Source organism: Trachinotus anak, unplaced genomic scaffold (assembly GCF_046630095.1).
Source record: "Trachinotus anak isolate AG129_WGS33_773 ecotype Australia unplaced genomic scaffold, CSIRO_AGI_Tana_v1 ptg000007l, whole genome shotgun sequence".
NCBI classification, from domain to species: domain Eukaryota; kingdom Metazoa; phylum Chordata; class Actinopteri; order Carangiformes; family Carangidae; genus Trachinotus; species Trachinotus anak.
The window spans coordinates 4,541,704-4,568,876 of NW_027273858.1; the positions used below are offsets into that span (position 1 = coordinate 4,541,704).

At 39.5% G+C, this 27,173-nt stretch overlaps 1 protein-coding gene across 4 annotated transcripts in view; it reads right to left on the reverse strand.

The window, feature by feature from the left end:
• Positions 1–27,173, reverse strand: part of atrnl1a (attractin-like 1a) — a 249,853-nt gene that overhangs the window by 205,709 nt on the left and 16,971 nt on the right. For all 4 annotated transcript variants that reach the window (XM_071479994.1, XM_071479995.1, XM_071479996.1 and 1 more), the window contains exons 2-8: positions 15,372–15,455; positions 13,849–13,962; positions 12,785–12,913; positions 7,793–8,001; positions 3,129–3,303; positions 2,734–2,821; positions 130–376 (exon numbers count right to left, since the gene is read on the reverse strand). In XM_071479994.1, the coding sequence (XP_071336095.1) occupies positions 130–376; positions 2,734–2,821; positions 3,129–3,303; positions 7,793–8,001; positions 12,785–12,913; positions 13,849–13,962; positions 15,372–15,455 (1,046 nt within the window). The remainder of the gene's footprint in view (positions 1–129; positions 377–2,733; positions 2,822–3,128; positions 3,304–7,792; positions 8,002–12,784; positions 12,914–13,848; positions 13,963–15,371; positions 15,456–27,173) is intronic.

Below are 27,173 nucleotides of genomic sequence, written 5' to 3' on the forward strand. Positions count from 1 at the left end.
ATATCGCCTCTGGAAAATGTCAACAACTTGAAGAGTGCAAGTGTTTGACTTCCTTCAATAAAGAACAATTAAACAATCACCTCAAAGACAAATACAATCGATGAGAGCAGAGTCAGCAGGTGCACTCACTGATGTTGTACTCCTGAACTTTGTTGATGTAGCTGTAGATTGGCGAGTAGCCAAAGAAGATCAGCATCACCGGTTCACTGTCGGCCAGCTCCACCACATGGGCAGTGTGTCCCTCCAGGGCGTAGGGAGGAGGCGGGGCAGGTTTCCGTGGTGACCAGGTGCGCCTGGGGATGTTGAACACCCACATCTCGTCTGTCACGTTAGCAGATCCTGCCTCCAGCTTCCCACCAAACATGAAGATGTCGTCCTACGTGAGGAAAAAGACAGAGATAAAACACAGCTTAAGCAAGATAAGACAAGAATGTGGATATGTTAGTGTGTGTTTTTTTCAGTGCTCGCTCGCTGCTTCCACTGTGCCAAAGCTCCACCTAAGGATGACCTCCACCAAGCTGTTCATTTATATGGTAATGGGAATTTGGCCTGTGAGGTAAAATGTATGGCTTTGTACAAAAAACTCTGTAAAGTTTCGTTGCAGCTGACAAAAGGCTTCAGCAGTTCAGTGAGTCTCTCCGAAACTCATGTTGTGAATAAATATTTATCCTGTACTGATTAGTGCCTGTTTTACAAACACTGCTCATCTCGATGGGTTCAAATCAAGTCCACCTCAATTCTTCTGTTTACTACACAGGGAATTTTACTGTAATTCTAAATGTCTGGGGTGTAACCTGCAGATCTGTTTTTACACACATTGAACCTTTAGTCCACATGGGGGCAGTGAAATAACCAGTAACACTGAACCACAACCTGGACCCACCACCCAACCTTGCAGGATTTGGTTTCTGAGTGTTTACCTGAAATCTGCTATATTTTTATTTGATCACTCAGAAAACAGTCAGCCAATCAGAAGAGAGCTTAAGAGACTCTCTTCTGATTGGCTCACCGAATTGTTGTTACTGGAGCTCCAGAGAGAAGCCTGAGAGAGGAGATATAAAACTACATTGAGATGGTTTTTGGTTCTTAAGACCACAAATATATCTTGTTATGGATATCAGCACTTCCAATAAAACACTGGACGAGTGTAAAATATGGGACCTTTAACACACCTTCCATATGACACACAGCAACTTCATTAATTGTAAATTTGAAAAAAGTTGATTTTAAGTCTCTAATGATAAACAAACATGCTCTAATACAAACTTTACTTCACCTCACTGCAGCTCTGCAGTTTGTCCTGCAACTACCAAGTAAGTACATCAGTAACAGTATCGCACATGCTACAACATGGTGGCGTCACCTCAAATATCGGCGTAAAACTGAAGGGTGAGAGGTGAAGAGTCAGGAGGTCTGACTGGATAAAAATAAAACACACGTCCATTTCGTGCCGTGAACTAAGATGTTTCCTGAGAAGGCAACAAACTTCGGTGATGAAGTGGAGTAATTCGGCTGGTGTGACCGGGAGAGGTTGAAGTTGCTGCTGCCGACAAATCTTCTTCCGGCTTTAGTCGCCGACCTCCTCTGCATTAAATCATCTTCATCACGGCAGAACAGAGATTTGTCTTCGTTTTCCTTCCTGTCCCCCACGATTAAATGACTCCTTCCGCACAAAATAAGTACATGTCCCAGTATTTGGACAGTGACACATCATTTGATGCTCCAGACTGTGAAGTGAGTGATCTACAGGGGACACATGGATGATTCAGATGTTCTCATTTCTTCACAGGGAAGGTGACTAATGGGCCTGTCGCTAAGAAAGTGTCAAACGTTCTTCAAAGGCCTGTGAAATGACTCCAGCATAAAAAATGTTTCAAAAATGAATGCGTCATTCGTGGATTAAAAGCTGAAGTAATCATTAGACGATGAAATGTCAAAAATAATGACAGAAACATTACATCTTATGTAAAAGCAATTATATCTTAACAAGCATTTTTTCTGACCAACAGTCAAAAACTCAAACATATTGTTTACAACAACTTGAAACACAGTTTGATGTTTTTACTTGATAATTTCATCAAAAGATTAATCAATTATCAACAAAAATAAAATAGTGAAACTCGAAACTCAGAGATGGAGTGAAATCCAAACTGCTTTATCTGGTCTGAGCACAGGGAAATAAAATTTTATACAAAGTTTGGTTTGTCTGTGACGTCCAGTTCTGCTCTATAGGCAGAGGCTAAAATGATCTTTTATTCTTCTCTATAAATGAGCTAAAACATAATTCTATCTAAAGTTTATACACTGAGCTGTCTCCTCATGCAATAAGACTACTGTGAGTGAGAGAGTGTGTGTGTGTGTGTGTGTGTGTTATAATATTCTTTGGGTAAGCACATGAAAGAGCCGAGAGCTGTGGACAGGTGCTGACTGGTTTAATCGGCTACAGGTGTTGTACAGACAGTGTATTGTTCACTTGTGCAGGTGTCTGACCCACAGGTACTGATGAAGACAACTGAATAACACTAAAATTTACAGCTTATTTTTTAGTGTGTACTATGTTTAGATTTCCCTGGGTCAGTCTGTCTGCGAAGTAATTTAAAACTCAACTGCATTATATTAATGTTACTTACTTAATTCATTCATTCATTCATTCACACCATTCTGTATTTTCATATTTTACTGCATAAGACAACTCTTCTTTGTGGTGTAGTGTAGCAGGCACAGCTGTGTTACCTGGTACAGAGCCAGTGAGTGTCCGTATCTGTAGAGAGGGCCACTGCTGACAGGAACTGCATCCCATGTGCTGGTCTCCAGGTTGTAGCTGCAGGAAGAAGAAAATCAAAGGAAAAGACTTTAACACGGATGGTAGAAAAGTTAAAATACATTTGTAGTCCACTTTTCACACTGACACCAAAGTTTAACAGAGTTTAGATGCTTTAATTGGTGCTACACTACAGTACTACAGAGATATGAGGTGGAAGATGTCTGACAGGTCGACTGGTTTTCACTGCCAAAACAAATTGACCTTGACGATGTGCTGTGTCAGCGATGTGTTCACTGACTATCATTTCTGCCTGTTACTTCAGTCTCATAGGATTGGCAGAAGGCTGCTCGGGTCAGATGCTTACTTGAGAACCATATGGTAGTTGGAGTAGTTGAAGGAGTAGCCTCCCACCACCCACATCAGCCCAGAGTGCACCAGGGCCTGATGGGACGCCCGACCCAAAGACTGCGCTGACGGCTTGACACTGGGCAGGACCCAGAAGGCCTCAGTGGAGGGAACAGACAAAGAGCAGTCTGGACCTGAGTCAGAGGAGAGATATATATAAATAAACAGATCTCTAACTATCACAGCTAATACCAAAAATCCCTGATCTGTGTCTATTCAATATTTACCCAGATGGTTTTGTGACTTCTAAAAATGTCCAATGCCTTTTGGAAGCAAAACATTATGTAGCCTACTCATAGAAAAAAAACTGTTTCACAATGGCTGAAGGAACTGACCTTTTTCTTTGCTTTAGAAAAGATAAGTTACATGACAAAGAACAACGTGGACAGGTTAGGCAACATTTGGAACATCTTCTATAACTTCCTGAAGTGTAATAATATTGAAGACGAGGGATGGACTGATGAAAAGACTACTAATCAAGGCTGTACCCTTTTATCATTATTATCTATTACTGATTGTTATTTCATCTTACTCATTGTTTAACCATTATCATACATGCTGTATCTGTGTCTTCTCGTTCTGTGTTGTTCATTTGCTTGCACAATTGCACAATAAGTAATGTTTGAAACATATTATCTAATATTACAAAGCGCCTAATTGATTGATGAATGATTTTTTTAGTTTGCCACACAGTGTACATATGGCTTTAAGGCTTTAAGTTTTTTATTTCACTGGGTGAAAATTAAAAACAAACAATCTCAGATGTTTCTCTCCTACAACTGACAGAGAATATATATTTACTGCACTACAATCATCTATGGGAATATACACATTCAGTAGAATAAGTTACAGCAACACTTTCACTGAGCATTAAACAAGCCACAGCTGCTGCATTTGCTGGAACTGAGGACATAAAACCAGAAAAGAAGCACAGAGATCAGATTTAGGAGCCGGTCAGACAACAACAGAGCCATAAAACCACTCCCATCCTGTGTCGTCAGTCATCCTCTCTGCTCCTCAGATCAGGTTAAAACCATCAGGGTTTTTTTTTTTAAGGGGGGGCAGCTGGGTCTGATTAATGTCCAGTATTCAGCAGGTAACGAATGAGAGATGAGTGCAAACATGAGGAGAAACATATACACAAATCTCTGAGGAGTGATGAGAGGAGAGAAGGACAACATCCTCTCTTCATTAACACAAAAACATATATTTTGCTGTGAAATGGTGGTTGCTATGGCAACCAGCACCTTTATTACCCGCACTGTTTGTGTCTTAGATGGCTACGAACAGGCTGTGTGGCTGCACCCAGCTGATTCATTACCACACAGAGAGACAGAGAGAGACACGCACTCATGCACGCACACACGCACGCGCACACACACACACACACACACACACACACACACACACACACACACACACACACACACACACACACCTTTCTGTCTCCCTGACGTCTTGACCTCCAGCTTTTTGTTTTATGAATGAAATAAGAGGATAAGTACAGTCATAAGTGCAGATTCTTCAAGCCAAGAAAACAAGAAAGTCATTGTCTCTCAATTTCTTTGTGAGTTGAGGGACTGTTAAATTCTTGCATTAGCCAAATTAAAAAGAAAAAACTTAATTATTGTTTGACACACAAGAATTAAAACACAAGTGCTAGATGTGAGAAAATATCTTACGACTGTTCCTGGCATAGAGTGTAAACTAAAACCTGTAAACTTAATTTGCAAGTTTAGTGGACAGGCAAATTAAATACATCTTAAATTTTGGGGTAATAGGATAAGGCAGTGACTGATCTCCATCTGTGTCGGTTTGATTTTAAACAAATTATACAGATTTGCATTATATTGATTCTTCAAAATTTCAGATGATTCCATTTAGTGTTTTATTTATCTTCACGTGTTTTGGGAGAGCTAATTAAGACCCAACACAGTTTTAATTTCATGCCAAAAATCAATTGGTCAAGGTAAATGTAAAATCTTAAATGATAAATTCATAGAAAATTCAAAACTGCATAATTGTATCAGGTTTTTTATTACTACTGTTGGTTTTGCTGCCATATAGGAAATAATAGGATTTACAGCTCATCTAACCTTAAAGATTTACATGTTGTACACATTTAAAAAAACATTTGAAGGGTAGAAAGTGTCATCATTGCTTTTCTACCATTTCTAGTTGTGCTTACAATGTTGATCCAGGAGGGGGCAGTGCTTCACCTCCTAATCTAACTCCAGACTGGGACGTCTAGTGAAGTTGGATTAAAAACATCATTATTATGTAAAACAATAATGGTTTTGAGGGGTAGACACAGTTGGCGAATTACACCAGGCAGAGGACAATTAAACATCTTCGCACTGATATTAATTTGTGTATTTGGTGCCCAGTCTCAGGTTGATGCTTCAGACAAATTAGAAAAAAAATGCAATTTAAAATAACAGTGAAGATCCTATGTGTATAATTACCATATTAATTCTGGGAAATCAGTTTAATTGCCTTCAACAAATGAGACAATCATTGAGGGAATTGGAAGCATCTACAAGCCACTCACTGTTCATTCAAGTCACTCATACAACCTGTATTCTAACTCTGAGGTAGAGACCTCATTTATAATATAGCTGAGTAAAAGAATAAATAAGAGCCTCACCAAGGCGCCAAGAAACACAAATAAGAAACTGACATAAAAAGTAAAAGTAATAAAAAGCCAAATTAGTGAAACAATAAAACCTTAAGAGTAAATAAAGCAATTAGAATTTAAAGCAAATGAATCAAGTAAAACAAGAACAGCTGTGAAATAAAATGCAAAATGCCTTAAGGGTAAAAATGAGGTAAGCTTTAGATTGTTCTGCATGTTATTCCAGGTTACAGGTGCACAAGCTCAGTGAAAACAGTCAGCACCTGCAATGTGATCCAATCATCTGAGCATGTTCAATAAGGGTCCACATTAAAATACAGCAGGGAAGCAATGTAAGAGGGTAAAGAACCAGTCAAGGCCTAAAAAATAAATAAAAGCCAGTGTCTATCATGCCTTACAAAGAGAACCACCCAACCTCAGCAGACAGCTCACCATGATGAGTGTCATAATCATCACCAGTAATAAATCTTGAGTGATAAACAGCATCTAAGGGCTTCAGAGTCACATGCATGTATAAAATGTCACCATGATCCAATACTGATAGAAAAGTTGCCTTAATAAGCATCCAATGAAGAGGAAATCATGTTTTATTCTTACAGAACAAAGCTTTTACTTGTATTCCATGAGTAGAGATGATGAGATATTCATAATCAATATTTTTGGCTCTGGTGAAAAACCTGAATTTAGTTTTATCTGCATTTGGAATTTAATTCATGGTTACTGAGTGTAACCTGTAAAACAGCACAGCAGTGCAATCATTTTTTGCACTTTGTATTTATGACTAGTCCTTTTCAGATTTCACCAATTTACATCGTGAAATATGATCCTGTTTTTTAGAAAGGAGAACACCAGTGTAAAATCAATCTCTGTCAGAAACCATGACGCCATGTATCATAAAGTTGAGTTGTGCTGCTGCAGGAGCAAAGTGTTCACAAATGAAACATAAAACTGCAAAAATAATGACGCCATATATATTATGCACCACAAAACAAGATTTCCCAGGATATTGCATCTATTGTTTTATGACACAAAATAATATTGAAACAGGCAATATTATGTTTGACATAAACAGGAGCACAGCCACTGTTGTGCTTCTGTGTCTCCTTTTGTCTGTTTTCCCTTTCATTCCCTGTTCATGTTCATAACAGATCCATCAAAAAGATCCTCTTCAAGACAAGCATCATGGGAAATTTGGTCTCTGTTTTGAGGATAAATAACACGAGCATTGGCCTCATTTGTAGAGTGATTGTATGAAGATATATCAATGACACACAGACTTTTCAAAATGTGGCACATAATGTCTGAAAGGATTAATTTGGATTTGCTGGTGAAGACATAAAATGACAATTAAAGCAGACTGAGTTAGGTTCAATTGCTTTAAAAGCTTTTAAATTTCTATATTTTAATGTGAAGCAGATCATCACTATGTTATAAAATATAGTCCAAGTCAAAATGCTATTGAAACAATGACTTTATGATACATAATCTAAAAGAATTTCATTTTTCAGACCCCTCCAGTGAAAATCAAGAGTTTAACCTTGTTAGCATGTCAATATTGTGTCTTTTATATGATAAAAGACAGTCATGAGAAAAATAATCAGTCAACACCATGACTGCGCATTTCCACATTTCCGTATTTTTACATAGTTTAAAACATGTCTGGAGAGGAACTTAAACAAATTGTGACCCAGTTTAACCTAGAGATTAATTCACATCACATTCACATCTGCATATACTGGAATGATTACATTAACATTGTGATAAAATGAGTTAGAGGGTTCAGATAAAGCACTTTAAACCCTTCCTAGGCTTTTTCTGTCTTTCAGCCCTCTCCATCAAGTCCCTTAGCTCCAGGCCAAAGAGCCATATCTCACCATTCTGGCTGCACCCCAGCGAGACCAAATGTCTCTCTACCAGCTCCCTCAGTTCATCCATATGTCTGTTTTAATTTCCCTGATAAAATTCAGTCCTCTTCCCTGCTCCCTTACCTTGCCAGCTGTCGTTGCAGACACAAAGCTTCTCTCCGGTCAAGTCACAGTAGCCGTGATCAGGGCTGCCACAGTTGTCTCTGCAGTACGGGATGTCACAGGCTTCTCCTTTCCAGTACTCCTCACACTCACAGTACACACGACTGGAGACCGAGTTCGCTGTGCTGCATCTGCCATGGCCCGAACAGTTGTTGGGACAAGAGTTTATCCTGAGGGAGACACAATTAGAAAGAAAGTCAAGGTTATCCAGTACCACAGACACAAAGAGAAAATGCCACCATACTGTCAGATACTGTGGATGCCTCATTAAGTTAATACTAATTGAGGCAACTGAAATGGTTTCTTGCTTAGAGTAAAATTTATTACAAGGTTGAAAAAGTAGTCACAACATAAAATTGCCATTAAAAATATATACATAAAAATCCTTTAAAACTCCACTAACCAATGTTTTCATTTTAACAGTGGATCAAATGACTGCAGGTTTTATGAAAGGGGTTGTAGTGCTGGACACTCAGCAGCTCTGCTTCATGTCTCTGTGCTCTCATTAACCTCGTTTCCAGGGGCAGCCGAAAGCTGCATTTAGCAACCAAGGTCTGATGAAACCACTGTACACTGACTGCTCACCAGATAAAGTTAAAGATACCAGATAAAGTTAGCAGGTCACTAGTGAAGAATGTGGAACATTTAGTAGCCAAAAACCCAGAAGTTTTCCTCAGGGGTGAAAATCAAATCATGCAATGCAACCACAACTCAAAACACAGCTCAAAATGATTACAATTATATAATTATATAATTCATTATATAATTCATTAATTTTACTCTGGTTTGTGTTGCTTATTGTTGTCATTGTCACTCTGACACTCACCTTTGCCTTTATAAAACACTGCGAACTCTGCAAAATGTGCTGTATGAATAAAGTTGCCTTTCCCTGCCTTTGTGGTCAGGCAGGTCAGTTTGATTTACTGCACTTTACTATACAGTAGATTAAGCCCATTCCTCACAACAGTATGCTTATGAGAAACAATGCAATCTCTTAGGGAAAATTTGCCTCCATGTTTGCGTAGTTTTTTGCCAGCTGCAAGGTCCATTTTGATCCTTATTCATCACTAACATGCACTGTAGAATGACCCTTAATAAACCTCAGGGGGAAAAAAAACACTAAATACTAAAGAACTGACTTTAGTTGTTTGTCTGAGAGGGATTCACTACCAATTCTTGAATACATCTGCCTCTTGTTCCAATCCAGTTTAAACACACAAATTGTAAGTGGCTTTGGACAAAAGCATCTGCCAACTGAATGCAATGTAATTTAAAAAGGAACCACAGTACACATAAGAGAGATGATGCAGAACAAATACAGTTTAAAATACAGAGATACTGCTAGAAGGACAAAAAAAAACACAAGAGTCTTTCAATGAGAGACCATTAGATATTTAAAAAAAAAACTAGGAGCCAATTTAGATTACTGAATTGCATTACAAGCTTTTCCTCTGTAATATCAGATAAATAAAGAAGCTGAAAGGGACAAACAGATGGAAAACAGTAGTCAAGGACGAGAGGCAGAAGATGTTTTTGTTAATACAAAAAGCTGGTTTGCTGCTGCAACAAGAGGGTCGTCATGACAACCTTAACTCCCCTCAGAGAGTGTGTGTGTGTGTGTGTGTGTGTGTGTGCGTGCGTGCGTGCGTGCGTGCGTGCGTGCGATGACAGCCTTGAGGTTATGTGACTGTACACTTACTGTCCTCACTCCTCCCATGTGCTCAACCTACCACATATCATTCAATTTTCAATTATGGCTATAAAGCTGCCTGGTTTGTGTCTGTGGAAGAGGTGGTGATGAGGTGTAGACAGCATTATGATGCACTATACTATACAAGTGACTTTTGAGAAGGGCTGGGAAACAGAAACCAGAAAAACCATTGCACCACCAGCCATGCGACTGTCCGAGTCAGAAATATAGGTCACTTTAAACCCTGATATGAAAACCTTGGGTCTTTGGCAATGGAGGACTGCATTACACTCTGTCTAATTCATTCATTTTATTCAATCAAACACTACCTACCACAGCTACCTGATATTCCTCACCTGTTTGTCTTTATCAATGTTTTTTTTTCCTTCTGAACAGCACATAGGATCACTAGCAACCAAAGGTTGCACCTAAAGCTACTGATGAGGTGATGATGAGGAACTAGTTGTGCCATTTATGAATCTCATCATTTGAAGGCAGAACTGGAGCATAAGAATGACGAAGCTAGCTCAGATGACATCCACTCTGAATGGCACAATGGTCAAGAGATGCCTTAATGTAGCTGTTCTGGTGAAAGAATCTCATACAGTTACCTTAGCGGCCACCACTTACAGCTATTTACAAGCACTCCTGGTCAAATTTTCAACCTGGGAGGACAGGACTGATGGATGCTCTAAAGGTCTTTGGTCAGTACAGAAACAGAACCTCTCTGACTGAAAAAAACCTACAAAAACCTAGGAGCAGTTACATCGGCCTGTGTGTAAAATAAAACACTATAAGAATGAAAATAACACTGACAAATATTAATTAATTTCTTAAAATGAATTTTTCTGACATCTTTGATTGTCAAAAATACATTAAAAAACACCCACTGATTTCAGAATTTAAAAAAAAAAAAAAAGATCAAGTGTATGTTCACAATATTTTCAGTTATGTACCGAAACAAATTTTCACCTGATTTCATCGGCACGACGCTGCATTAATCTGAACGGACGTTAGCTACAGCAGCTAACTCAAATGCAGTAACTGTACTGAAAAGAGCCTTTAATTAGGTGAATTGTAGACCTGCCAACCTTGGAACTGTATTCTATTATCTTTATTATCTTTTTGTTCATTACAGTCAATATTACTTACTCTGCTCAACTTCAATGACTGATGAGCAAGCAAGTTAGCTTACAAATAAATACCTACCGTTAGGCTAACGTTAACTTCATTCACAGCCTCAAGTTTCCACAGCCTCCGCGCTTTACCTTTACAAAGAAGTTCAAGGAACCGTCCTCACTTTAGGAAGCAGCCAGCCGGAGTGAGGAGGGGGGACAACAGACACAAAAGCAAGGTCAACAGTGTCGCTGTGCGGTCTCTTGAGGTGACATCTCACGTTTGTCCATCATTCCCACTTGTGAATATTTTAGCCGTAAATAAGAGGAGGCAAGGGGGGGGGGGGGGGGCGGGGGGACGAATCCTGCGCTCTGATTGGTCGAACTCTTCTTCGTATTTTGCTTTTTGCGTAATTTACTGCGGCAAATCGTACCAGAATGCCCTGATTGTGGAAAATGCGTACCTGTTACGCAGAATGCGTACGGGTTGCCATGGTGACGGCTAAGCTAAGTTTTTTTCCTTAACTCAGACCACAACATTTCCCTGAACCTTACTCAAGCTCTCTCAGATGCCGTAAGTAAAAAAAAAAAAACAAACTACTGTTCATACAACTAATGAGGAATGTTGAGCGGAAGTAATGAAATATTTGTTCAGTTTTTTTTAATGCACTGACAAACTACCTGGGATAATGGCTCCATCTGCCGTAGCTGCACTGTGCGACTCTGAAACCTGAAGTTATAGCAACAGGAACATTGACTTACCACTGTGAGCCCGTAGCATCCCTTCACACAGCTGGTGCAACTAACCCTTTTCGTTTTGACTTGTTTTAGCAGGAAAAACACGGGGGAAACAAATTTAATTAACTATGCCTCTGTTCCGTTAAGTTTCCCAGTCATGCTAGCAAGCCAGCGCTAACCTACAAGGTGCTAACCTAAACTGAATGCAGGTGTTATTAATGTTGCTAATTACACCTGTGCTTTTGTGAATATCAACTGTAAAAAAATAAAATAAATAAATAAAAGTCAATACTCAGTGTTGATTTAACTCAGCAAATTAACTAATGCTGCTTTTACTCTACTGACAGAAAATAACTAGACCATATTAGCTCATTTTCAGCTGATGCTAATGTGATGTTTCAGAGGTCTAAGGTATCATATTCAACTGGGTATTTTCATTTTACAAATCTTTTCTCTTTAGAACAAATTTCCTAATTTGTTTACAGGATCTAAGAACTTAGAGACCAGAATCTTGGCTAAATATAAACATGGGCATTGAGTGCAAAGTGAAGATGAGCCAAACCTATCTTTTAAATGTTTTATATTTTATAACAAAACACAATACTCACACTGTAGAATACATAATACAGTATGATATAACACTACAGCTGAAGACAGTAATGCCCTTTATTTAGATACAGCTGTGTCCCTATTCAGGGGCCGCATCCTTTGAAGGATGCGTCATAGACTGCAAAGGCCAAACTGAAATGAGACAGTCTGAAGTGAGACAGTCTGAAGTGAGACAGTCATGCCTATGGAAGATTTCCACTTTGCGTCTTAGGTTGTAGTATTATTATATTGTCCTGAGAAGTTAAACCTGCCAAACTTTCCACAGCCAACTGACAATTTCTTGTGGCTAACATGTTACAGCACCAAACAGTTACAAACCTTTACATCCACCAGGCCTGTTGGAACAGTGTCATTCACTTTGATTTGTCTTTGATATGGTCAATAGGTAATAAATCCAATATTCACACAAAACTCTTATATCTTAAGCTGCTATTTGGTCCCCTGTCATCAGCACCTAGATGTCTGCAGGATGGTGCTGGGTAGGTGGTGTACAGTGGGTTTATCAGACATTGTTGACATCAGCTAAAAGAGGCAAGAAAACCTCTGTTCAGTTGCCAAGTTGGGTTGATAACTGTGTATGTGACCCCTTTCACATCCTAGACATTCAATCCCATTGTTAGTATAGAAAACATACATCATTGAAGATTTAAAGTTTTGTCTTGGAAGCTTCAGTTTCTGTAAATTAATACACATTCTTACTTATATGTCTGTACAAGTCTAAACCTGACACTGGAAAAGAAATGCGGATGAAAGTAGAGAGAAAGGGAAACGGAGTGAAGGAGGGCTGACATCTAGACATACGAGTAGGTGATGGTGAAGCCGGTCAGGTTGTAGGCTGCATCGCTGAAGAAGTGAAGCAGAGCGTAGCCGGATGTCGTCACTACCTCTGGGACTGTCTCATTACCCCTGGTCTCTGGCACCACTAGACCGCTGAAGAATAGTTTGAGAGAAAGAGAAAGAGATACAGAGAGAGAGAGAGAGAGAGAGAGGCCCTTTCAACAAAAAAGTAATAATAATAAAAAGCATTTTTAAATTCTGCTGTATTTTTTTTATGGTCTGGAAGCACCACTGGAGAGCTGTAAGATGAAAAGGTTTTCATTTCAGGAATTGCAGACCCCCACTAAAAATATGACGATGATTAGCTTTAAAGTAGAATAACATTGCAGAGCAGAGCGTTTTTATTTGTTTGATGAGGTTTTGCAAAGGGGGTTGCTGCTTTCTTATTTGGGCAGCCTGTCTCTTTTAATAAATTCAGTGCACTGCAAATGTGCCCTCATCCATAATGAATCTGTGTCAAAGCCTCCTCCCTGCTACAATTATAGCAGTTTTTTTTTCTTTAACACAAGCATGTACCCATCTATAATGTAAGCTTACTTATTGATAATAATGCTGCACAAATCTAGATTTTTTCAAATGCCAGAGCCAAATTGGCCGCTTCACATCCTGGGAGCAACTGAACTCTCAACAAGAGATAAGCCTCAATGGAGCTGAGTAGAAAGTGGGAGGTTGGTAGATTATTGTGGTATTATTGTTTTTAATGAATTTGTGTCAAATGAAAGAGTCCATGTTTGTAGATTGTCCTGTGGAGGAAAAAAAAGCAAAATATGCAATGAAGCTCCAGAAAAAAGAAGTGGTATTCAGGGCTGATGTGAGTAATTGCAATATTTTCTCTCTATTATCATTGTATTGTGGTGCTATGGTAATTATGAGGCCCATTGTTTGCCTGTACATGGAGTCATTTGACTGCATAAGTGCAAATTTGTCAGAGCTTTTGAAGCCGTGCCAAAGGCTACCTGGCTCATTTCCATACCCCGCCCCCACTCCCCGACTCTCACACCTCTCCTATTCAGATAGCAGGTGCCTACCTGAAGACAGCAATCAAAGGGGCGTAGATGGAGTCTCCATCATAGACGTACATGTGGTCCCAGCTGCATTCGGTGGCGAAGTGATTGAAGCGCAGTCTGAGCACAGCATTAGGACTGGGAGACAGGGACAGGGAGAGGAGAGAGAATGCTGATGAACAGATGGATATGACCAACACAAAAGTGATGAATATATATTACCTGTATGCCTCATATGATTCTTTTCAATAGCATCACCTGTATTTGTGAAGTCTGTGGCTATGGTCATAAATTGACACGGCTGGATCTCACACCTCAAAAAACCTTTCTTGCCATATTAAGGTCAGTGTGAAGCGTGACCTTTTCTTAATACAACACTGCAATTGGTGTGTTTTTATCAGAGTATCCTAGTTATGTGTTTGCAAATGCAAGGATGAGATGCTAAATGGAGTACTCTGATGGACACCTGGATATTGTGGCAGTGTAATAAAAATTATAATGATAATTGATGTGATAAGGGTGTGAATGCTGATATAGAGGTGAACAACCATGTGAATGTCATGACTCGAAACCAGGACCTCACTGCTCATGTAAATGCAAACAATGTCCACTATACTGCACAGTGCAACAGCAATGACTCTGCTTTTCTTAGATCCAACTGACTGAAAGTGGAACACATGCACTAGGGAAAAAGATTTTTTCCCATCATCGAATTAAAGTTGTAACTTAAATGTAAATATGTAACTTCCACATTAGAATATCTAAAAATGACTAGACCTATGTTGTCTTTTGTTTGAGTTGTGTACTACATGTGTAAATGGGGACATGTTGGTGGGGGTTCATGGATATCTGCATCAAATTCCACGGCAATCCATCCAACTGTTAAAGCCCTTTGGGCAATTTTGTGGTTTGGGCTTTGTAAATGAAATTGACTTGACTTCCCTTGTGAGACCATTTATTGCTATCAAGAAATGCAGCTAGTACAGCTAAAAATATTCTTAATCGTCTTTTCTAATGTCACTGAACCCAAGCTGTCCTTTAATGGTTCCCAAGGAGATAACGAACATCTTCAGTCCGTCGCCTAAAGCCAATCTAACATCCCACAGGATACACAGCCCATTAAAGGGATAATCCTAAACAAGCCATTTGTTGTTTCCAGATGTGTTAGAAAATAATGATTGTTTTTGTATTTATTTATTTATTGTCATTGTGTTTGCAGCTGCTACAGGGCCATTGTATACCTAACATTCAGTGCAAGCAGGCAACAGTAGAATGAACCACATGCAGCTCTTTACATATAATTACAGAGCGATCACTGTGTGTATTCAGATGGTGTGGCACGGTTTTCTGAGCAGTTAATGTGCAACTCTGGAGCACAATAACTACACTGAAAGACAATCTCCCTCTATTTACATGGTAATAGAGCTCTCTTTATCCGCAGCCCTTAAGCCAGATACAAAAAAAGGAGAAAGAAATCACAGTTTTTACCAAGTGGAAGTAAGTAAGATTAATGATGAGAGGAAGAGGGTGAAAACATTGATACTTACTATCCTTCTATTAGCCAAGTGCATTTGGTCTTGTATTTATAGTTTACTGGTCCATCTGTAAGCGAGCCTGACAGGTCTGTTAATCTGTAGGACAGAGGGGAGAAAAGACAGAAGTTTAGTGTGATATTCAGAGATGATGGTGAAATGTCATAAGCTCACCAAAAGGATCAGGGGTGGGAGTTTTTGTGGCCTGATTCTGTTCTGCACATGAAAAAAAAAACAGAGTAAAAACTCTGGAGTAAAAGTTTGGAGCTAAACTGCTGCTTGTCAAACTTTTATCTTGTGAGGCCACAAGACAAAGAGGATTCTCTGTGTCAGTCAGATCATGGGACATCTTGTAGTTGTAACTGGAATGTTAGATTTACTAAAACGGGAACAAGTGTGACAGATTTCTGACAGTGCTAAGATGCAGAGCAGCTGATGCAAGGCTGTGCCAGCAGTCAGCATTTCGCTTTATTTTACTTTTTAGTTCATTTCAGACAATGTCATTTGTAAGAAACCATCAAAAAAGCAGAGCATGTTTTTCAAAAGCTGTTCCTCCTGACTGGCAATTCAATAAAATAGTTTGAATTTCTACAAAAACAATCCTTGGTTGACCACATGCTAAAACATTTTCAAACTAAAATCATTAACATTTGATGAAAAATGACTTTGAATGAACTAAATCACCACTCCTGCCACACAGGTGGAACAGCTGACCCGTTCATGTAATTGATATTAGGCGGTGATTTTCTGCTCACTTAGGCATATTCAATAACTTTGAAAACTCACATACCGTATCAAATGCTGATTGCCAGATGATGCTGATTAGATATCTACCTAACATCCACGCAGAAGGTCATCAGAGGGAACTTATCTGGTCTGACTCCCTGCTACACTATTTAAACTCTCTCAGCCTTTCTCTTTCTCCTTGCTGTCACTTTTTCTTTGATTATAGTTGTTTTGTTTTGTTTTGTTTTGTTTTGTTTTGTTTTGTTTTGTTTTGTTTTGTTTTGTTTTGTTTTGTTTTGTTTCTGCACCATGTAACACAAACTTGTTCCCTGGGTGCTCTAAAACCAGGATAACCTACACGTCACCTACATGTATTATAAATCTTTATTAAATAATATAATAAATGATATATATAAATAATAAATGATTAAGAATTACATGGTTACTGCTCATTTTAAATTTTAAATTCACTTTAAAGAAATAGTTTTGACTTTTAGTGAAATATCTTATTCATTTTCTTCCCAAAAGTTACATGAGAAGATCATTACCACTTTCATTTATTTAACTTTGTTTGGTCAGGTTAGTTTAGCTTAGCTTAGCCTAGAGACTGGAAGCATGGGTGGGCAATCTGGTGAGCTTATATAGTGGATCTTACTTTGACATTTGATCTACTTTTCAGATGAATCGTACATTGAAAAGGTCGTACATTAATATATTTAATTTTATTTTCAAAAGTTCAGTCGCTGCTCACCAGCCCATTGTCAACTGTTGAACAGCTAGCCAACTAACTGCAGCTGGTAAAGGCAGGACAGCCCCAGGTGCAGCCAGCAGGGGCTAGCTGGTCAGCAGCGACTGAACATTCAAATCAAAATATTAGATATAGCATCTTATAAATAAATATAAATAAACAGCACTGTCCAAACGAATACTCCATATGAACTGATCAAAAAGTGAGGTTGGTTGTGACACAATTTGTGAAAAACAGCAGCGAGAAGACAAATGTTTGAGTAAAGCTTCAAAGCAGCAGAAAGATACGGATACAACTTCCAGTCAGGACCTCCACAATAAAATCAGAGCTGAGATATAACGCAGACTGTGATTAAGATAGTAGTCGCTATCTCTTATACACGAGGCTCATCACAGTCTTCTCCTCTAACTCTCCTCAAGAAAGCAAATAAATGTATAAATATTCCAAAAATATCGAGCAACTATAACCAGAACTGTGACATTTACCTTTTTTTTTTTTCTTACTTAAACTCCTTCTCAGCAAGAGGTGTTAGCACAGCATCAGCCATGCAGCCTGCGACTGTTTGATTATCAGCAGACAGACATCCAGCCTTGCACCTGCAGCATCATCTAAATCTGCCGCTCCATTTAAGTGGATTTCCTTGCCCTTGCTGCTGCGCAACTTGCTGCTCATTCATGCATCACAGACACCACATACAGCCATCCCTACATTACTTAACTTTGGGTTAATGCAGGTCACTGTCCCTTAGACACTTAGTTAAAATTAATGTAAAACTTATGTATGAAACCAACTCAATATTTCAATATTATGCAGTACAAGATGGAGAAATAAGTATATAAATATTAGAAATATGCAAATTCATAAATATACTGTGTGTTCTCAGTCAGCAGGGATAACATATCCCAGACTGAGCCGTGTATGAAGGAAACACTGGTAGCAGAATTACAATATTCCTGGGAGCAGATGATAAAACATGACATCCCACTCATATCAAGGTGAGACATGTGCATGCTACTGTTGCCATAGTGATCCCAACATAACATGTTCATGTGGCCATCTTAATAATCAATGTCATTGTTGGACGTGCATGCGTGTGTGTGGTAAACAGCGGTCACACCTGTCAATCAAAGTAATCCAATGTTGTGCAGAGGGAAAACAGGAGCAAATAAAAGCACACACACACACACTGTTGCACAAAGTACGTCAGCATAAGGGGCACTGAAGATGTCGCAGCCTGCCTCGGACTACACAGTGTTACTGTGTGTGTGTGTGTGTGTGTGTGTGTCTCACTGTGGGCTCTGTGGTCACACTGGCATGCTGAAAACATAAAACTATAAAACAAGATCAAATTAGTAGATTAAATTTGATAGAATTTAGTCATAAAATGAGGCGAATCCAATGACGTGGGTACACAACTTGAGTGTGTGGTTTCGTGTACACAGGCCATACTCTGCTGAAACATACAATATCCAGCTGGTCCCTTTTGTTTGCTTATATAGTGTCAACTTGCATGGCACCAACCCACCAGACACTCAGGTTTATGAGCCTTCTTGTTGACTATAATCAGTCAGGAACTCTCATTGCAGTCCTTACGTCTGTGTGGTCCTTCAGTGGTGGAATGAGTTACTTCATTCAGTCAACAGAACTTGTCCTAAAACTCACTTGGAGTCCTACCTCTTCTGAGAGTACATCTCCAGAGCTCCGTCCTTCTTTATCTGTCTCTCTCTAAAAATGTCTTTTGCTGTGCACTTTGTGTTACTTAATGCACCTGCAGCCTTGTGTCTGAAACTGAGGGTTGCAGCACTTATTCTCTAAGGCTTCTCCTTGATCCGCAGTGGCTTGAATTGTACTTCACTTTGAACAAAAGCCTTTGCCAAATGAATAAATATAAATGTATTTAAGCTCTAATGCAAAGTAACATACTGTTATGTACAGAGGAGTGACAACATGGAAAGATTTGCCATCAAATATTTCACATTTGACAAGTAAACGTGTTTTATTTTGTTATTTTAGTTTATTATTTTATGATTTATGATTTTTTTGTTATTTTTTTCTTCAGTCACTGTAGATGCTGTTTTTAGTGATACTACTATTGTTGCTGAGCTGTATTAAATGTTTTACTGACTTGCCAGTGTTATTATTGTTATAAGTTTGTTTGCACTGTTTGTTTTTCTCGTTATTTTCTCCTTTGATTTTAATTTACACTACAGGTAGTTGCTACCATGGTAGTGGCTAATAAATAAATAAATAAAATACATTGTTTATCAGAGCAGACCTGATATAAAATTCATGAAACATTGATATGTTTGTTCACTGCTGATGAGGAGGTGCATATTTCAGTGAACTAAGATGCAAATAAAAAAAAAAAAAACTCCTGCCTCATTTCCTCTGTGAGTCTTAAAATTTTGTTTGACCATCAGTCTCAAACCCAAAGATATTTACCATCAGAGGAGCCTGAGAGAACCATAACGGTTACATTTGAAAGGCTGCAACCAGTGAATATCCACATAAAAACAACTAATCAATTATCAAAATTAATGGTTAATTTTCTATCGACTGATTAATGGATTAATTGACTAATTGGGTCAGCTTCAAAAGAAGTTACCCATTACCCATTAACATTCACAAGAGTGGCAGCTGTCCTCTCTTCCTCTGCTGCTGCTGCTGCCACCTCAGTGGCCAAACCTGTCTCTTAGAAATTATGTTCATATATTTCATTAAGGTGGTAATGTGATCGCTTGCACCCACCGTCCTATCTGCAGTTTAGGCAACAACAGCATTTCAGTTAAGGTTAGTGATGGATGGTTTTGGTTAAATGAAAATCAACACATTTAGTGAACTTTTTCTGTAATAAACCAGGTAGAGTCACTACAGTTTTACTACAAGATCAGATATTTTGGCAAATAACAAATATGTTGTCTGTGAACGTTTTACTGATATGTTCAGTGTCAACGTATTTGCAACTTGCCAAATACACATCTCGTCATTAGATTTCCTAATTAACAGAAAATGTAACCCGCTTCCAATTATGAACAGTATACTGCACAATGTATTTGTTGTTGCAAATTAGTAGTTTATTTACCTAATTTACAGAAGACAAGCTTGCAGGGGCACAGCTCCTATGCCTATATTTCAGTTGAATTTTCATCTTCAAATAAATGCTTTATTTAAAACCTGTAAGATCGTTCGACCCTGTTCATTGCAGTGAAATATTCAGATTATAAAATAATCGGATTAAGGATAAGAATTTGCCAGGGGACATAAAAAGTGAGCTGGATCACAGGACAACACACCACCATCGTCATCCCCATCAGTCGGTATACATGAGAGGAAGGGTGTGTCGGGCCAAATGTGCTGCTCCTCTGTAATAACAGAGCAAACAGATTGCAGCACAGTCGGACACAGGCCACAGTAAATGCTAAAATCCTCCCAATAAAACACAAGCAATACACAACACATATACTTTTCTGCATATGTTCACAGACACGTGAGATTCCCTTTGGTGTCGTCTCCTCTTTGAGCCATCTCTCACTCCCTTCACTTCTTCCCACTCTATCTTTCTCTACCCGTCTCTCCTATCACTCCCTGCTTATCACAGTTTGATCCTCTGGCTCTAATCCCAGATTAGAAGAGAAATATTCATCTCATGCTGCTCTGATGCTTGATTCAAATGATGGTGATATTGATGAGATGATGAAAACTCTTCTTTCTCTTTTATTTCTCCTTGATGATGAAAGGTGATTACTATAGATTTCTGGAATGATATTCATAAGATCTATTGTCACTTGTCCTGTCTTATTACTGCAGTGGTGTTATTAATGCTGACATATTAATGCTGAACAAGGTCACTGTGAAAACTTTCACAAAGAGCTTTAAAAGGTGAGTATGAGGAGAAATTAATAAAATGCAATGGTTATCTAAAATAAAACATAAAAAGGCAATAAAAAGTCACTAACTGATGCACAACTAATGCTTCCTTTAACATTAAATATCATAAACTATTCACTGTAGCTTCTGTAGAAGATGCTTCCTGTACAACTGGGAAGCTCCTCTGGGTCCAGTCCATAGATTGTATATAAAGATGGACGAAGCCTCAGTGACATCACCCACAGGTTTCTGAAGAGCTGTACTGAAGCTCAGAGCGGGCTGCTCCGCTGTCGCCATCTTGGCAGTGCCTGACTCCGCCTAACTCCCTGCTAATCCAAAAAGGGGCAAAGAGGTGGGGCGTGTGGAGCCCAGACTTCAGTGTTTGCCTACTTGTGGCAAGCATATGGTCACCCAGCTGTCACTCAATGCAGTCACGCCACTGACTGGCTTTTGGAGCCAGCCTCAAGTGGTCACTGGAGGAACTGCAGTTGTTGGCACTTCATTTTTCAGCCCTGGAGGTTCCTGCTTGGTCCAGTCAGGTGGACACCAACACATAACTAACGCTCCTTTACTTAGTCCTTTTTTCCCCTTTTCTTTTTTTTTACCTGGTACTATTTTCATACAGCTCTACATAAATCTGCGTTATGACAGTCTGAGATGAAAATGGAGAAATGAAAAAAGGGGAAGGAGCAGAAATTTAAATTTAAAGTAAAATAGCTAAGCTAGCAGGCTATGGCTACTCTATTAGCTGCTTACCACACATGTATTAGCCTAACTGACAGCTAGCTGCCTGTGTCATGAATGTACAACACAAGACAAATATAGCATGATGCGTTAGTCTTGCTGCCAATTTGTCCAAGCAGTGAAACAATAAAATCCCTTAGAGCGTAGCATGCATTTTCCCCATACACCACAAGTGTGAAAAACATGTCTGTAAAACAATATAACAAATAAGTTTCTGCATGTTATAAAGGCTTGAACCAAGTTACTAAAGAATAAGATTAGGGTATATTCATTAATCCATTTTCTCCTCCAAAATCTTACAATTGAAAGAGTAAGAGACAAAGCCTTGGTGTGGCTCTCCTCCCAGATTTCTTGCTTAAGTGAAAAACTTTGAGAGCTAAGTGAATATGCAGAGAGGCTCAGTCTGTCTCTGAAAACATGCGAAAGGTAGATCCCATTCATAGTTAATGAGGAGCTGACTGGAGTGGCCTCATACAGCCCCAACAAACCATCAATCCAAACGCCTCACCCATTAATCCCCACTAAAAAGCCCTGCATAGAAGAAGCCGGTAAGGCACACTCATACTGTATGTGCACACATACAGGCATGAGACACGCAAACAAACACACATTCACATACATATATACACAACAGCCAGCAAAGGTTATAAATATGACCAGAGACAGGACTGTTGAGGAGTTCACAGCATGAGGCCAAAGTCACATCTTTTGTAGATTCTTCAGGACTTTATTCAGGGTTGAAACAAACACACATACACACACATACATATACAGTAGGAGAAATGTGTAAGAAGGTGAAGGTGGCTCAGGCAGACAAGGCACAAAGGCAGAGAAAGACGAGAGAAGAGGAGACAGGGAGAGCAAGGAGATAAAACAGAGACAGGGACGATGGGATGAGGTATGGAGGAAGAGAGTCCGGCACCCTGTGAAATATTCATCTGCTCCGGGTGAATAATTGATGCGGTACAGAAGACAGATGCATGAAGGATAGACAGACAAATGGATGGAAAGAGTGCAAGACGGGCAGATAGAGACAGAGGGAAAGAGACATAGAGCCCCATATCTTAAGGTAGTCTAGGTACAAATCTGCTGCTTTATTTCTTCTGTCCCTGCTGCCAAAGGCTGACCATGAACGCTCACCCCAACATTTATTTTACTGTCTGCCTCTGTCAACTCACAGGCCTGTCTAACAAACATCATCATAAGTGATACAAACTATAAGACAATAAGATAATCCTAATTTTAGGTTTTACCATTAGAAGAACTAGAATAAATGAAACAGTATCAACTGGATACCAATACATGTTCCTCCTTCCCCTAAATTAAATCAAATTAATTATATTCCCTTGAATTATATTGAATTCACTAATATTTACTAGAGGCGATCAGACATTCACTAACGTTATTTCTTCTCCTGTGTTTTCCATAAAGGTGCATGTCGCCACTTACTGTAGTGGAGTATGTAATGTCATGGATTTACAAAGAATCCCAGATATTAACCCTGTTTGTTTTTTAAAAAAGCTATTTAAATCTGTAATTGTCCCTTCAAAGTAAAACACCGGACAGTAAAAGCTAACCCTGTCCCTAAAGGGCAGGAGATGGTAGATAAAGAGAGGAAGAAGCCACAGGAGGGAGGAGGACATGAATCCAGATTTCTGTTGATTTTCCCACAACTCAAGTCACAGATTTTCAGCTTCACCTCAAACAGTCAGGCCTGCTTTCTGTGCTGAGTTATAGTTTTACATCACAACAACTTTGCCTTCAATCCCTTTTCTCTCGTTCACTTTCTGCTGTGTCTCTCCATTATGTGGTTTTGTTACATTACAGGCATAGAAAGAAAGAAATTCCTGCTAATTCATCAGCATTCAAATACCACAGCTCCCAGGAGCCTTTGCCAGGGGCTAGGGGTTAGCTCAGAAACGGGGCCTGACTTCTACTCTCTCTAGTGTCACACTCAACAGCCTCGCCACAGCTAATGCATCAGCAGTTTTAAGATTGAATGGGCTTCAATGGCACCAGTAAGAAAGTCAAAATACACTGGTCTTAGCTTTAAATGTGTAACAGCAGTGATGTGTCCAGACAATGTGCGGTCACACTCTGACTTTCCCCCTCCCTGACTGAATTACAGACCTAAAGTTAAGCAGACTGTCCACTCCCTTTAAAAAAGAGAAGAAAATGAAGTCACTCATTGAAGTGGCAGGTCAGTGTGTTTTCCAGGAAGCATGAAAACATCCTGTTTGTTTTCTTTCTCCTACTCCTCCACAACGATGAGACAGACATTCACTGACCACTGGGCTGCACAACAGCGTGGTACATATAATCAACAGCAACCGCAGCCTGACACACGACCACACACACACACACACACACACACACACACACAAAGGCTTTCAGTGACAGTGTGGAGTCAGCTGAGAGTGACGTCACTGTGAGTAACATGTTTTGTGTTAAACTCGATTCTGAGGAACTTCCACTGACTGTTTTCATTCCCTGACCCGCTAAGTGGAACCTTAACCCTTCCAACTACAGGCCTGTTCCTAGACTTTACCATAAACTAGCCTGTGAAAGAAAGGAGAGTCGTCCAGAAATGACTTCACTCTGCAAGAATCTCTCCCCTCGAGAAAAAGACACACACACACACACACACACACACACACAATTGAAAAAAAATAATCATAAAAATTCACAGGCATGAATATCATCCAAGAAAAATACTGTTCCTTGACTGTATGGTCTTGGATGACCATATTTAGAAACACAGTTCATGGCGGTGACTCATTCGAAGGAGCCCTTTACTTCACAACAATACACAATTCACTCTAATTCCCTCTCAGGCCAGTCAAAAGCCTCCCTAGGTTAAAGTCAGCCTCTGCTGCTGCAGCTGGGATACACTCACCAGCACAGACCATTTCATCTGGAAGTGACGACTTTTCTTTTCTTCTCTTCTGGATCTATCCCCTGAGGAACTTTAATACGCCAAATTAAAGGTGGTATTATCATCAATCTGCCATCGCATTCAAAATCAAAGAGCAGGAGCGGCTCGGCTGAACAAGGTACAAACTGTGCACAAATCCTTGTCTGGGGCTTTTGTTGCATGTCTCAGCTCGGACCCTGCACGTCTATTCAATAAAGCCAGGAAGAAATATTCACAAAGGAAGTGGTTGATCAAAGGTTTTGCTCTGCTCAGCTGAGAGACAGGCCTCTCCTGTTAAATTGTGAATTAATAAATAGGCTTGAATTTTAATTCTGTCCATGTATCAAGTTTGCTTGAGGGGCTCTAGATATTGAAATGGAAGAAAGTTAACACCCTGTCACAGTGGGACTTGAACTAAAGTTCATCTTTCTGTGGTAACATCACAATTAGATGAGTGAAAAGTGGGATGCAGTGCAGAGCAGCTCCACTACCATCTCATATATATATATATATATATATATATATATATATATATATATATATATATATATATATATATATATATATATATATATATATATATATATATATATATATATATATATATATATATATATATATATATATATATATATAATGCCAAATATGCAGCTTTTGCACCTGTGTCATGGTTTTTACATTTGTTTTGTGGCTTAAATTCACATTCATGTTGTTGCTTTTGTATTTGTGTTGTTGCTTTTGCATTGTGTCGACCTGTCTGGACCACCGTATCAGAATGCAAGGTCATAAACGAATTATAGATCGCAAACAAAGCTGCAATGCAGTCGATCATCTGGTAAGATTTCTCATGATTTTACATCATGATGTCCACTTATGAAACTCCAGTCTGATGCTCTCTCACATGACAGTCTCCTCTCGCTGCAACACACGTCCAACTCATCCTTTTATTCATGGCAGTGTATTTACGGCATCAGTGCTCTGCTCACTCTTTTGCTGCATGCCTGCTGACACACTATTCACTCAAACGCTGCCATCACTTATGTCAAAAGCCCCCCCTCCACCTGAGCATCTACCTGTAATCTGAGTCTAGCCTCCCCCTAAGGGGGGGGGTTAATATCATCACTCTCCACTCCCTGCTGGATTGATCTTTCCTTGTGGTAAACAACAAGGTCAGAGAATAAACACCAAGCAGTAATGCTGTCCCTATTCTACATTTTAAAAGTAGCCTACTCCACCTGAGTTGGCTGACTGAAATAAAGTGAGTAAAAGATACTTTTTTTAAGAATTTGCAGGATTTTCTATTTTGATGGAGCTGACTAAAAGTGTGTTTGGTGCTGTCGTAGGTGGTGTTATAATACAGAACAATTTATATAAATAACACATCGTTTCCATGTTAGCAGTGATCACGACCCTCACTATGTTTTTATGCTTCGGTGATGTTTAACCTGCCACGGTTTTGAGCTTGTTGAAAATGGTGTTTGTCAAAGACAGCTAATCAACAATATTTTTTGTAACTTTTTTTTATCACAAACAGCTCCCCTGGCTGAGAGTAATATGTGTTATTATGTGATTTGAATGAAGTTTTCTTTCCTCTGCAAAACTACGTAGACACTCAGGTTTCACACAGGACATCCATCATAGCTGCAGTGAGCTAATGTAAGTCACTCAGTGGGGTGGCATCACATAAATGTGACATCAATATATTTCCTGCACTATAAGATCACGTAGGAGGGTCTGAGTGTATCATCTCACGTTCAAAACAGTTACAACGCAAAGGCAAAGTGTGAAATAATATTCTGTCTGGTAATTTCAGTTATGTCTAGTTTTCTGGAATATATGGCTCACATCCCAGGAGAAAACTGATTAAAAATTCTCTCCACAGTAACCTCAGAGCTTCATGTACTGACTCCGTCCTGCTCCAGCCATCTGTTACAAGAACCCATACGTTACTTCACACGTACAGCCGTGGTATTATCTCCCACCTCGCAGCACATCCGGCTTCCAGTTTCCACGTTGTTTATGTTTGTGTGAAGTTCAAATAGTCGTCTGATAAAACAGTAACTAGTGTTATCGGTGACACCTCCTAAACACCGTGCAAAACTCTCACAGTGAATAAAATACACAGAACGCAGCAGAACTACATAAAGCTGGTGATGGATAACCAGACAACCCAAAAATGACGGCTGCATTGTTCACACCAATGAGCATGCACACTCACACACACACACACACACACACACACACACACAAGTCGCAGGGATCCCAGAGCTGGGGCCTCTAGTGAAGATTGAGAGATTCATACAGTGTGTGAGTGTGTGTGTGCATTCATCCATGTGTGTGTGTGTGTGTGTGTGCGTCAAGGGAGAGTAAAAAGAGGAGATGAATGACCAACAATTGAATAACCTTGACCTTCTCTGCAGATATCCTTTATTAAAAATCAAGAAAAGCCCTACGACTGGGAATAACGAGGGCAGAGAGTGAGAGCTTGTGTGTGTGTGTGTGTGTGTCTGTGTGTGTGAGCGAGTGTAAGTGTGAGTGTGTATGATTGATGTTACTGGGTCTCTATCACCTACGGTATAGTCACGGTCCAATGGCTTTCACACCAGCGCATCATTCATCGCCCACCCCCACCCCCCCACCCCCACCCCCACAACCCCCTTTCTCTCTCTTTCGCACACACACACACACACACACACACACACCACACACACTTCATAAGGACCCTGTAGCTCAAATAAGGTCAAAGCAAAGCTAATGGGAACATGGCAGATTTCAATAGAAAACAAGAAGGGAGTAAAGGAGGAGGAAAGCAAAGATG